The following is a 13347-nucleotide window of genomic DNA, read 5'->3' as shown; positions in this document are numbered from 1 at the left end:
GGCACAGTGAGAGGAGAGGAGAGGAGTGAAGCTCCAGGAGGTCGAAGGCCTGCTGCAGTTGATGCTGCAGTATTTTCATAAGGCATCCTAAAGCCTTCATTTCCCCACAGCCCACCAAGCCCAGCCGGCTTCTCACGCACACAGACCCTGGGGAGCAACAGCTACTGCTCTGGGTGTGTGTGTGAGTGTGTGACTTGGTGTGTGTGTGGGGGGGGTAACAGAAGCCGTAGATTGCTTCTGTTGCTGCTCCTTGTATGTGTGTCTGTATGTGTGTGTGTGTGTGTGTGTGTGTGTAGTATAAGTATAAGTATATATACTCTTTTGAATTTGGTCTCTGCATTTATCCCAATCCGTGAATTAGTGAAACACACTCAGCACACAGTGAACACACAGTGAGGTGAAGCACACACTAATCCCGGCGCAGTGAGCTGTGTGTGTGTGTGTGTGCGTGTGTTGATATTGATTTCAGAGTAAGGTGTCCTGACCCCAGGGGGTATCAGACCTCACCACTGACCTTACTGAGTGAATAAAACTAGTGTTGCCATCACACTCAAACACCAACACACACATACATACACACACACACACACACACACACACACACACATGCGCAAGCACATGGACACACACACTTTCCACAGCACAAACACATTCACAAACATCAGTGTCAAATGGAAACAGTTAACAATTCATCAGTTGTTGAACAGACAAGAGTGATTCAAGCATTTATAACTTTAATTCCGACAGTCACCCTCCACACACCATGGCATCCAATGAAGAAGAATGCAAAGCATGAGGAATTAAAACACTCCCTGTTCTCTTGATTGACAGATGATTGACACACCAGTCCACCCTCATGAGCAGGTGTGAGGACTAAGACAGCCTTGGGGTTCCTCATTAATTCTTATCAATATTTTCCGCTGTTGCTAAGCAAAAGCTCGTTACCCACAGGGCTTAGGTAAATGTCTCTGGTCTACAGGTCTGCATGTTAACCATTAGCCCCTAGTGAAAAGTAGACATGCATGGCACGACTAAGTCTAAGCAACGTTAAGTTAAGCTATTGTTCTTCGTTAGGTCTTCATGAGGCATCCATGTTGGAAGAAATCACCAGAACTGAGAGTGCATCAACATTGAGGACATGGACATATGTCACATTGGTCCATGAGTGTGGGGGTCAGGGGGCTGTTGTTGTTAGTGGTGTGTGTGTGTGTGTGTGTGTGTGTGTGTTTCGGGCAGCACAGGTCAGGTATTCGGAATGTGAAATGACTAATGCCGTTGCTCAACCCACAACAAGAACATGCAGGGCCTGGAGCTATGGCTCCTGACTGCATACTTCTATACCTCTACACCTCTGCCTCTCTCTCCCCCCTTCTCTTTCCCCCTCTCTGTGTCCCCTCATCCATCCCTCTGTCCTGCATGCAGAGGAGGGGGAGGAAGTAAAGTAGAAGTAGACTGAAGAGAGGCATCCTGCTACAACACATGTAGACGTGCTGACGAGTGAGTTACTGTTTGTGTGTGTGCATCTATCTGTAGGTGGTTGTAAGCTTCGAAAAAATGATTCACTAAAAATAATTTAAATAAATTATAGACATGAAATAAGGGAAATGATCCAATGACTATCCAACTGACTAATAATCATAATTAATTAATTACATGGATGACACTCCATACACACTCATTTATAAAAACGTAAGTCAGAAATAAACCCCAACTGACAACGTCGTATAATATTAAATAGACTTTAACTGACAGTGTCATTAAAATGGCATACTACATTAAATATCTCATATAACAAATATAACAAATCACAATAAAAACCTGGAGGAAAATTTGAGGAGCTATTTTAGATAATGAAGTATATCCTATACCTCTGTACACTGTAATCACACACACACACACACACACACATACCTCCCTGGTAGCATGCTGGGAAAGCAGTGGGGGAGGATCTCTCATGAGCTTTGCAGAAACACCTGCATTAGAACCCCACACACCATGCATCTCTATCTGAACAAGTCTTTCCCAGACTGATCAACCCGCTGGAGTCTAGATAAGGGCAGATGGAGTTCTCAGCTCCTCGTCTGAGTCTGAGTAAATAACCCTCCCACTGGCTGAGCTTCATCTGAACAGGACAATACACACTATCACTCTCATGTCCTCCATATCCCCCTTTACAGGCCCAGCAACATGCTTGAATAGCCTCACATAATAAATAGCCACTTTCAATATATTTTAATATGATTATTATTGTCTTATTATGAAGATTTAATTATTGCAAAATCAAATTTACTTCCAAAAACACAAAAATATTTTTCTACCAATAAATACCACTGTAGTTGTTGCGTGACTGTCTATCTGTCTGCTATACACAGGCTTGTGTGTGATGCTGCAGACCCCTCTGGCACAGTGCAGATATGCTGTGGCATGATAATGTGTGAACAGAGTGGGTCTCTCATGTACTTCAGGTCCAAGGACATTTTTCATTTGACTGTGACCAGCTGCAGAAATACTGATCAACAACCAGAAACAAGTATGGATATGGTTATGGTCATTTATTCAGTAGAAGCGTTATCCAATTTGACTTGAGCATGCAAAAACCTTAACACCAACAGCATTGCAATGCTGGAACTTACAATAATAATAGCAGTCATAACAATAACATTTGCTTTCAGTGGTTTGAGGATATGTGTTAGTGGTGAAAGGGATTACTTTCTTACAGTAGTCCATCAAGAGACAGGAGACGGCTCCTTACTGACAATGTCACAAACACACATACATTCACTCTCTCTCACACACACACACACACGCAGCAAAAAACACTCTACCTTACTGTGTAGAAGTATTAGTCCTTTATGAGAGAGAGGGCTACTGGTAGAAGAGGGTTGTATTGCTGTTTGCCTTTTTAATCACACATAAAACTGAAGACAGAAAGAGAAGGGATGAGAAGCAGATGAGAGAGAGAGAGAGAAAGAGAGAGAATGAAAGAGAGTGAGAGAGACCTGTGTGAATGTGATCTCTCACTCCTGTTGAGAGAAAAGATGCTGTGGGGGCCCAGATGTCATGACTTCCAGGTGGTCTGGCCATGGGCTGTGTTCTCTCTCTCTCTCTCTCTCTCTCTCTGTGAGTGTGTGTGTGTGTGTGTGTGTGTGTGTGTGTGTGTGTCAGCTGCTTCAGACAGACAGACAGGCAAAGAGAGAGAGATTCCATATATCTTGAGGGCAATCATTTCCCTTTAACAGTACACACTCTTTGTCATTAACATTGCAGAAAGAAACACACTGTAACAAGGTTTACAGCCACAACACACACACACACAGGGGACAATAAGGCTAACTCTGGCTTTTTACAGTACTTTTGTTGGTTCAATTTGATCAATGAGCACTGTCCCAAATGAATACATATATAACATAAAAAGATACTCACACATATATGCATGCTCTCTTTCTCTATCTCACACACACACACATACATAGAGAGAGAGACACACACACATTGCCACACACTAAATATCTTGATTTGCCCAAAATCATGAAAAGAACTTTTATAAACAAAAATATGAAGAGGAAAACCACAAAGACAATAAAAAAACAACAACAAAGTGATGCAGAGCACCAGCAAGAGGGGTGTGTGTGTGTGTGTGTGTGTGTGTGTGTGTGTGTGTGTGTATGTGTGTGTGTGTGTGTGTGTGTGTGTGTGTGTGTGTCTCCCTCGTAGCTACGCAGTGTGTCTTAATATCCAGGCCGGTACCTTCATTACCAGGACATCTCATTCCGTCTGGAATGCAGCGTGCCACAGCGCTCCAAACACAAGTGATTTAATAACATATCATTTTCCCTTCATATGGAACACAAAGAGCAGGGCGATGCGTTTCATGAGCAAGGAGTCCCTAAACAGTCTCGTTGTTATGGTACCTCTCCGGAGCGAAGGAAGGAGAGGGGAAGAGATGAAGAGAGAGAGAAACGGTAAAGCAATGCACTTCAGAATCATTTCTTACCTCAGGAGATGTACTTGGACTCCCCCTAAAGGCCTACAGTGGTAATTACATCTTGAAAGCCATGTAGCCTTATGACAAGGGGTCTGAAGGAAGAACTGGAGGAAGTAGAAATGGCTACAGTTGAAAACCTCTTTACTCACCCACTTCTGCACATGCCCACACTCACACACATGCACAGACACAATAGAAACACACACATAGTCTCTCTGTAGTCTCCAGATCTGTCGGACAATTTGATGAAGCAAGACAAATGTGGAAATCTTTGTCATAATAACAGAAGAGAATGATTGTTTCTGAAATTACACCATCAATGATTTCACTCTCAACCTTACACTCAGGCACTGACACACACACACACACACACATAGCGAGAAAGGAAATTGTGCTACTGGATGAAAGCGATCATTATCTGACAAAGTAATGTTTGTTTGCAGACAACAGGAGACAGGTAGGCTGATTGGGGAAATGTTGGCAGGTCCCTTAGAGTGTTGTTCCTGCGGGGCAGAAGATGAACTAGTGTTGGGGAGAAACACTGTCTCCATCCAGCTGCACTTATGTATGGTTATCATGGTCCCATGGTTATCAAGTGCATCAAATGAAATAGTCTTTCTATTGATGTATACACGCAGACGGCAGACAGTGCACACATGCTCACACACACACGCGTGCGCACAACAACTACACATTAACACAAACATACACAGACAGCAGACTGCAAAAATCAGCCTCGCCAGGACCACACACACTTTTATAGGACAGAACGGAACAGTTCAAGAAACCTTAGAAAAGGTTGCAGGAAGCACAACCAGCATAAAGCTTGCTCTCTGTTCTCTCTGTTCTCCCTCCTTCTCTTGAACGTCTCTCTTTCACCCTATCAGTCTTTCCCCACCACAGTTCTAAACCCTCCTTCCCGTCCCATCTGCCCCGAGGAGCTGTTGTGACAGCCAGGGATCGGAAGAGAGAGACAGTGTGTGTGTGTGTGTGTGTGTGTGTGTGTGTGTGTGTGTGTGTGTGTGTGGTATGAGAGAGAGAGCAAGAGAGAGCAAGAAATGGCTTGAACTGAAATATTGCTGCGGGGTGGGAGGGCGAGAGGGTGAGAGTACAGTATATGTGAGTATGTAGTGGAGTGTAACACACAGACAGAGAGTGTAAATGTGCATGAGTGTGTGTGGCAGAGAGTGAAGGTGAATAGTAAAGGTCTATGAGAGGAATGTAAGAGCATGGGCATGTGGGTGGGTGGGTTTATAAAGGTCCTCTGTTAAAGTAGGGCAGTATGGAGACAGCCATCAGGCAGGGAGAACATGCTGTCAGCCACACAACATGAGAATGTAAACATCAGCACCAAATCAAAGACAGGGTGACAACCAGTCGTTCAGTCATAACCAGTCGTTCAGTCACACAAAATACCTATCCCCCCCCCCCACACACACACACAAGCTCACAACAAACAAAAAAATACAGAGAGAGAAAGAGAAAGATCCCATCACACACACAGCAAACACACACCCACACACACATGCACGCACACACACACACAGACAGAAACACAGACACCACATATGCAAACTGAGGTTATAAGCGTTTACGCCCAAATTAATCATACATCTCTCTGTGTAGCTCAAAAGGCACATTGTTCAGCCGTATATATCAAGTAAAGAACAAAGAAAAACATAGTGACTTATTTCTGGGAAATTTACCCGCTCAAAGTAACATCATGATGAGGACCTCATTGACACACACCCCCGCGTCGCCAACCCTTTTCACAGACAGGCAGGACAGACCTCGCTCACCACACTCCCGCCCGTCTGCCATGGAAAGTTTGATAGCGTTATTGTCGGTGTCTGTGACTGCAGGCACTGGAGTCGGTGAGGTGCCTGGCAGGACATCACATTCTGATACCGAGCAGAGGCAGTGGTGGCAGTGAGTGCATGCACACACACACACACACACACACACACACACACACACACACACACACACACACACAAACACACTCACACATACACACACACACACACACACACATACACACACACACACACACACACACACGCACACACGCACACACGCACACACACGCACACACACACACACACACACACACACACACACGCACACACACAGACACACACACAGATGAAAATTCCACAAAGCCGCGGTGAGCGTGGGAGTTGACAAAACCTCGCCTGGAGACGTCTTCTCATTAAGTCTTTCCTGTCACTGACGCCTCTCCATCAGAGGATGAGTCGACACACCTGACCCTAGGCCACAGGCTGCCTCAGACTGCAGAGGATGATGATGAGGAGGGTATTTGTTGTTACAGAGCCCAATTGTTGGTGATTCAGCTGAGGGGGAGCTATGTGGTGGAGGCATCGTTTAGGGCACCTGTCAAATAACAGATCAAATTTGCGTTTTTCCTTTCTTGTGTGTGTGTGTGTGTGTGTGTGTGTGTGTTTGTGACAGGGGCGGAAACGCCAGATGAAGCCAATGGAAACACACTTAAAAGACGTCGCTCACATCCGTCACACTAATTTCTTACCACATCTCAACAACACAAATGCTATCAGATTAGCGCTTAAGCCAGCGCGGTGTGCATTTCTGCCCTGTGGGAACAGTAGGGAAATTTTGAAGGGGGAGAAAACACCTTTCATGGGACTGGCCCTGCACCGCACCTGGTTCATACAACAGGTCTACGCACTTGGTCAGAAGTGTTGCCTTCTCATTTCTCTAATTTGACAAAATGCTGAATTAAATAACAAGAAATTGCATGCAGTTTCGAGAATAAAAACACACACTCTAAAGTTTTCTTCAATCACACAAGGCAACAATTTAATGTTCTTGTGGTATTTAAGTGGTGAAGTCAGGTAGTAAAGTCTGTTTATTTATTTACCATTTCGTATATGGTTTGCATGTTTCTTACTTGTAAAATATGTGCGTGCAGCCACTGGAAATATCTACTGATAGGATCGCTGTCAGGAAAGCAACAGTGCATATCTCTCCCTTTGACAGCACCTAAACAAATTTCAGCCTGGAGCAAGCAAGATGGGTGGCAAATGGCTGCTTCACTGAAAAGGGGATTTAGAAAAGACATCCTGCAAGTTTTAGGTGAGCTCTATAGTCACACATTAAAATTCAACTCCATACATTTTACAGTAGGCCTTAAAAATAATAGTTTAGGCCTTAAGCATTAATAATAATAAAATAATAGTAAGTAGGCCTTAAGCAATTCTACAGTGGCAGATTTTTAGCCTATAGAATACCAGTGTGTTGTTTTCTAACAATATAGTAAGTTATCAAGAACAGCGAACGGAAAGTAGATATAAAGCTATAATGTTGTGACACTATTCTTTACAAAAATTTTTTTTAAAAATGACTTGGACAAAATAAGACTGTGAAAAATGTTATCAGTGAATGCCTATTAGAAGAACAATTACAAACCATACAACAAAACTATGATAAATAGGCCTACTAAAGTAAACAAAGGCTTTATGTATCATATATTTTATCACCACACATTCCCTGCTCTTACCTACCTGAAAATGACAAGCAGGGAGGCTATTAGATCGCAGCAAAGCATCGATTTTAATTAACTGAAGTATTGTATGAACCTGCTTCAGTGATGAATAGACTATAAAAAGCTAGACCTACTGTTTGTAACATAAAAGCAGAGCCCGCTTTATAAATACAATACAGTGTAGTGTCTGTATGCTACTGAGACCTTGAATTTCCCCTGGGGATCAATAAAGTATCTATCTATCTATCTATCTATCTATCTAAATCTGATGAATGTATCTGATTAGCCTTATAGCTTGGACTTTTCTTGTGTATTTTTAAAGACTTAAAAAATAACCTCCGTATTATTTCAATACATTTCCTTTGATGTGGTGTTGTTGGTAGAACCTGTAACAGGTTTTGAGTCAACAGGCCGGATTTGTTGAAGGAACTAATTATGTACAGGCAGTCGGAAATTGCCTTGATTCCATGATGTGGGTCCTGCCCTGTGGTGACGTGTACAACGAACGGAAGTGTACAACCGAAACTGTAACGTTGACGTAGCTATACATATTTTTGTGGCTACAATTTTCACAACTTCAGCACAGCTGTTTGAAGCAACCGAAACAATGGAGAGTCTTTATCATCAGACAAACAAGTGAGTTACGAGTTAGATAATTCTGTTAGTTTGGTCATAGAGCCACAGGACTTTTAACATGTCCTTACTCTGCTAACGTTTCATTTAATGTGCACTAACGTTAGCAAGCTAGCTGCTAAGCTAACACATAGTCCGCTGTTTCATGTTGCAAGCTTGGGAGTTTGAATAACATTGTTAAGTAGAACATTTATGTTTGCAGAACATTTATTTTTATATCATTCACGAACTGGTTTCACTGTCAACGGTATTAACTTACCGTTAACGTCAGAGAAGAGACGTGGCAACTCAGTGGTGTGTGGAAATAGCTGTCATGACATTTAGCTCTTTAAAAACGTTAGCTAGTATATCTATTGAATTAACCATAGACGCAGTGTAAATGCAGTTGTGTTGTTTTATCAGCAGTGATTTAATTAATTAATTTATTTCACCCAGAACCAGACAAAGACATAACATTAGGGCAAAACATAATGCTATCAGAGGACTTGAATGTTATTAATTAATTGAATTATTCTGTGACCAGGCAAATCCATGAAGTCCAGTCCCAGATGGGACGACTGGAGATGACGGATCGGCAGTCAGTCCACTGTAAGTGGTCCATGGTGCTGAGGGCTCATGATTAACAGTCCCCCTAATAGGCATCTATAATCTCCCTATAATCCAGACCTGTTGCTTGTGGTCAGGCAGATACTCTTTTGCCCCTTGGACTTTGTCCCCCAACAACCTGGCATTGACATCGTCACCCTGTACAGTGATCAAAGCATTAGTCATTGTATGACTATCTAGTGAAACTGGTTACACTGGCACTGAGTGTCTGGGAAGGTTTCACATTCGAATGTGTACTGCACATCCATTCCTTGGGACGTGTAAGATCACTCCCATCTATGCACACCAAAACTGCCACACAATTGGACCCTGTCTAGTCTGTGCCACAAACGCAGATTTATGCAGTCATCTGTGTTTATAGTTTGAACGGACACGATGAGAGGGACTCTATAGAACCATGTGAAAGTTATGTTAAGTCTTTTTATGTCACACCTTTGGAAAGCAACAGAGGTTGATCTGTTTTCATGAGGCAAAACAGTAAAATAGATGAAGGGAAAGGGGATTCATAATATTAAATTAAATAAAGCAATGGTTAAAAATAGAGATAAAATGTGACAAGTGAATTGGTGTAGAATGGTAGACCATTCCATAATCTATCGGTGGCAAAAATGATTTTTTTTTATTTCATTGAAGCAAATGTTTTCATGTCCACATATTCTAGGAGAAGCACTTTAAGGATGTATTAATTGACAGGATTCAGGAGAGAGTACTGCTTGCACATAAGTACATGTTATCGTGATTGGTCACATATTACCCTGTGATATCACAATGTGTTACCCACACTTTGCCGTCTGGAGACAATTAATCTTCAAATTATTCTGGATTTCGTTTGAACTTATTTTTGCAAACATCTAAATGTTTGGTTTGTTGCACTTTGTAAGTAAGTATTCCGCGAGTAAAAAACTATGTACGTCATTATTAATGAAAGAATCCCCACAGCATTTGTCATAGTTGCATAGAACGTTTGCACGGTATTTATGTGATGTGTGTGTTTTCTCGTGGGTAGTGGTGGAGAATGAACTCCAGGCCCGCATCGATCAGATCTTCAGCCACCTGGAGCGCCTGGAGATCCTGGCCGGCAAAGAACCTCCCAACCGCAGACAGAACGCCAAACTGTGAGTCCTGACGCCACTGCTGATGTATCGACGTCCTCTCTCAAAACCAAAACATTTCCTTTGGGTTTGCTGTACCCCGGTGACGTACATCAGTGTGTCACCGCCACAGTGGAGGCTAGCGGGGAGGGCTGGAGGGGTCAAGGCTGATTGAAAGGGAGGGGTTGAGAGATGAGATGGCGCACAGGTGAAGGGTTTTCCCTGGTGTGTGTGTGTGTGTGTGTGTGTGTGTGTGTGCGCGCAAGAGTAAGAGAGAAAACATTCCCTGAGTGGATGTGTCATTGCTAGCATTCCTGCTCCTGTGGCTGCAGAGTTGCATAAACACCCCGCAGGCTACTGCACCTGAGAGACCAGACACGCACGCACGCACACACACACACAACTTCAATTGCTTTCCAATTCACACACACACACACTTTCAGACCCACATACAGTGTATACATGTGTTCATGCTTCTCCTCACATGTATAGATGTACACATACATAGGGGCCAGGTGTTCACAACATACACAAACCAGAGAAGGACCACTAGGGAGGACAATCATCATCTCTCTCTCTCTCTCTCTCTCTCTCTCTCTCTCTCTCTCTCTCTCTCTCTCTCTCTCTCTCTCTGCAGTCGTGTTGACCAGCTGAAATATGATGTCCAGCATCTGCAGACGGCCCTGCGGAACTTCCAACACAGACGTTACGCCCGCGATGCCCAGGACAGGGAGAGAGAGGAGCTGATGAGCAGAACCTTCACCACCAACGTTAGTCTAGTGCAAAACTTTGCACCGCACGCACTCCCAAACAGATGCCCTGCAGACAGCTTTCAGAAAACAGGCTTACTAAGTTACCTCAGTTAGGGAACTGCTTCAGGCACAACAAAACAGTGCTTCTTTGAAGTGAAGTCCATGTATCATAGAGCCTATGTAGAGGCCAGTGCATTGCCTGTGGGAAGACTGCGGGGTTGTTAATTGGGATTTACTAGACCTAGAGTGGACGTGGGCTATATAGGCTTAAAGATCAGCCTCACTTCAGATGCCCTCAGATACACAGAGATGCTGATATTCTCACACACTGACACTCACACATATCATCCACATTGTAGGTTTAACTTTGCACAGTTGCTTGGCTAACTCTGACTTCCTTGTTTAGTGAAACACCCTGATGTCCACTCCTACTGACTAGCACCTAATCAAATGGCTGAGATCAGTGGAGAGAGCAGAATCAATATTTGATATTTAATGCCTCGAGCCTTTCTCGAGCCTTTCCACTACTGTTAAAATACGACTATCTGTGTTTATATGTACAGGATGCAGATACCTCCATCCCTATAGATGAGACCCTTCAGCTGAATTCCAGCCTGCACAACGCCCACAGAGGCATGGACGACCTTCTGGGCAGTGGCTCCAGCATCCTCAATGGTCTGCGAGACCAACGAGGAACACTAAAGGTAAGGGAGTGTGTGAGAGTGAGAGTGAGCGTGTGTGTGTCCACTGATGATTCACTCTCTCATCGGACCTTAGGCAACTCCTCTGGCTTGATCAAGTACATTTCATAAAGTGGTTCATTTGATCTCATTTTGTTTTTCATTTTTATAATTTCAGGGCACCCATAAAAAGATGCTGGACGTAGCGAACATGCTGGGCCTATCCAACACGGTGATGCGGTTGATTGAGAAGAGGGCGTCGCAGGACAAATTCATTATGGTGGGCGGAATGTTGCTGACCTGTGTCGTGATGTTCCTGGTCTATAAATACCTGGCCTGACCTCTGCCACCTCACATGACACTTGTTGACCTCGGATCATGACCATATATACGAACACTCCTGGTTATGGACCTGACTGAATGGTTAAAAGCCCATTGTGTCCTTTTAGCCCCCAGAACATGGATTTAAAGAGTTCAAACTGGGTTTAATTGGAACATCGTTGACACAGTTCCTTGAACTTCCTTCAGTATGGAGCAAGAGGACCTGCAGTTTAGCGTCAGTGACTGAATCTCTGAATTCATACTTTCCCCCTTGTACTCTTTTCCTCCTTTCTTTCTTTTTCTTGTCCTCTTTTTGATGATCTTTCTTCCCTTCTCTCTTCCTTCTCCTCTACTCATCTCTTAATACTGCATAAGAGAGCTGTGCTGCTAGGCAAATCTGGCCCATGGTAAAACTCTGTCAAGAAACTGAACCTGCAAAGCCAGCCAGTGTAAATGAATGACATGACTAGAATATCCTGAAGAAACGCCCCCCCCCCCCCCCTCACCCAGACTGTACTCTTCTCAGTCACTGCCTCATATGGGTCCACACGGGCTGAGCCAAATGTCATTCTTCTAAGGAGCAGAGGAGGAAGCAGGAATACAAACTGTATGCAATAGTTGTTCAATACACCACTGGGAAATGAAAGGACCACATAACTCATCTTCTCTAGACAATACACAGAATCGACATCCCTCTCTGTGTAATAACATCAGATTTCAGCTGCCGCGGGTGTATTGTAACTGTTTTGCAAGCCCTGCAGGGCATGAGGACTGAGGGGGACTGTTTTGATATAAAGGGTGAAAATTTGCTCACTCATTTGCTGTGTTCTACTGTCTGATCAGCTTCTTATGATTCAGCAGCCCCTAACATGGAAAGTGCTTCAACCCCCAAGGGTCATTTGGTTTGTTTATAATAAACAGTAAAATAATAAACAATAAAACCTTCCCAGTTCACCGATGAGTTACAGGCCAACAGGAGCAGGACTAGCCTTCAAATCCTGTTCCCGAGAAGCTGAAGCTGTTTTAATTAAAGCTGATAATAACTTGCACAACTTTACTTTGTAGTTGTGATCGATTTGAACAATTAGTTGGATCAATACTAGATGCCAGGTGCTGCTTTCACAAAACACTTTAGGTTTTTCCCTTGAGTATGACGACTTGATTTCTCCTTTGGGATTTACCTTAGGGTGTTGCACAGAATCCCATAAATGTTATCCTTAGTTAGGGGAAAACATCAGATTTACTACAATAAAAAAGAGATTTTACTGCAATAAAATTGTACAGTTTTCATGGATATTGTTTGTTGGCTTTTCCGAGGGTGCAGGAGAAAAGCTAAAATATCTAAGTGAACATTTTAAGGAAACTTTAAGGAGAACACTAAAATATGTTTTGTGCAACAGTTTTTATTTTAAGTAAATTTAGGGAATTTTTTAATTCAAGGTGTTTTGCAAAATCAGCCCCAGAGCCCATCTTGTGGCTCTGTGGTTGTGTATGTTTGCATCTGCTTAACTAGGGGTCAGTAACTCTAAGCCAACAGGAAATGACAACTTTTATTGACTGGCCTCAGGGAGACTTTGTCTGCCCAAGCGTCATCTTCCCCACAAGGAAGAGATTTCACTTACAGTCTGTCTTGCAATATACACTGTACCTACAGTGGTATTTGTTATTCATTGAAAAATTACACAAGTAACAATTGCAGTGCAGATCATAAAGGTCACTGTATGGATGTCCTGTTGAGCTGCTTTGTAGATTTGAT

At 43.2% G+C, this 13347-nt stretch overlaps 1 protein-coding gene across 1 annotated transcript; it reads left to right on the top strand.

The window, feature by feature from the left end:
- Positions 1-7996: 7996 nt before the first annotated feature.
- Positions 7997-12643, top strand: gosr2 (golgi SNAP receptor complex member 2). Its single transcript, XM_042087489.1, has 6 exons — positions 7997-8144; positions 8665-8729; positions 9754-9862; positions 10476-10608; positions 11154-11294; positions 11449-12643. Exons 1-6 carry the CDS (start codon positions 8116-8118, stop codon positions 11608-11610), a joined length of 639 nt encoding a protein of 212 aa, XP_041943423.1. The 5' UTR covers positions 7997-8115; the 3' UTR covers positions 11611-12643.
- Positions 12644-13347: the final 704 nt, after the last annotated feature.

Source organism: Alosa sapidissima, chromosome 3 (genome assembly GCF_018492685.1).
Source record: "Alosa sapidissima isolate fAloSap1 chromosome 3, fAloSap1.pri, whole genome shotgun sequence".
Lineage (NCBI taxonomy): Eukaryota > Metazoa > Chordata > Actinopteri > Clupeiformes > Clupeidae > Alosa > Alosa sapidissima.
The sequence above is the reverse complement of the archived record's forward strand: the minus strand, read 5'-3'. Positions and strand labels throughout refer to the sequence as shown.

Excerpts from the sequence above, each read along its gene's own strand:
- gosr2 (XM_042087489.1), top strand. The coding sequence starts at position 8,116 with ATGGAGAGTCTTTATCATCAGACAAACAA. Across the intron at positions 9,863-10,475 it reads CGCAGACAGAACGCCAAACT|TCGTGTTGACCAGCTGAAAT; the intron begins GTGAGTCCTGAC and ends CTCTCTCTGCAG. Across the intron at positions 11,295-11,448 it reads ACCAACGAGGAACACTAAAG|GGCACCCATAAAAAGATGCT; the intron begins GTAAGGGAGTGT and ends TTATAATTTCAG.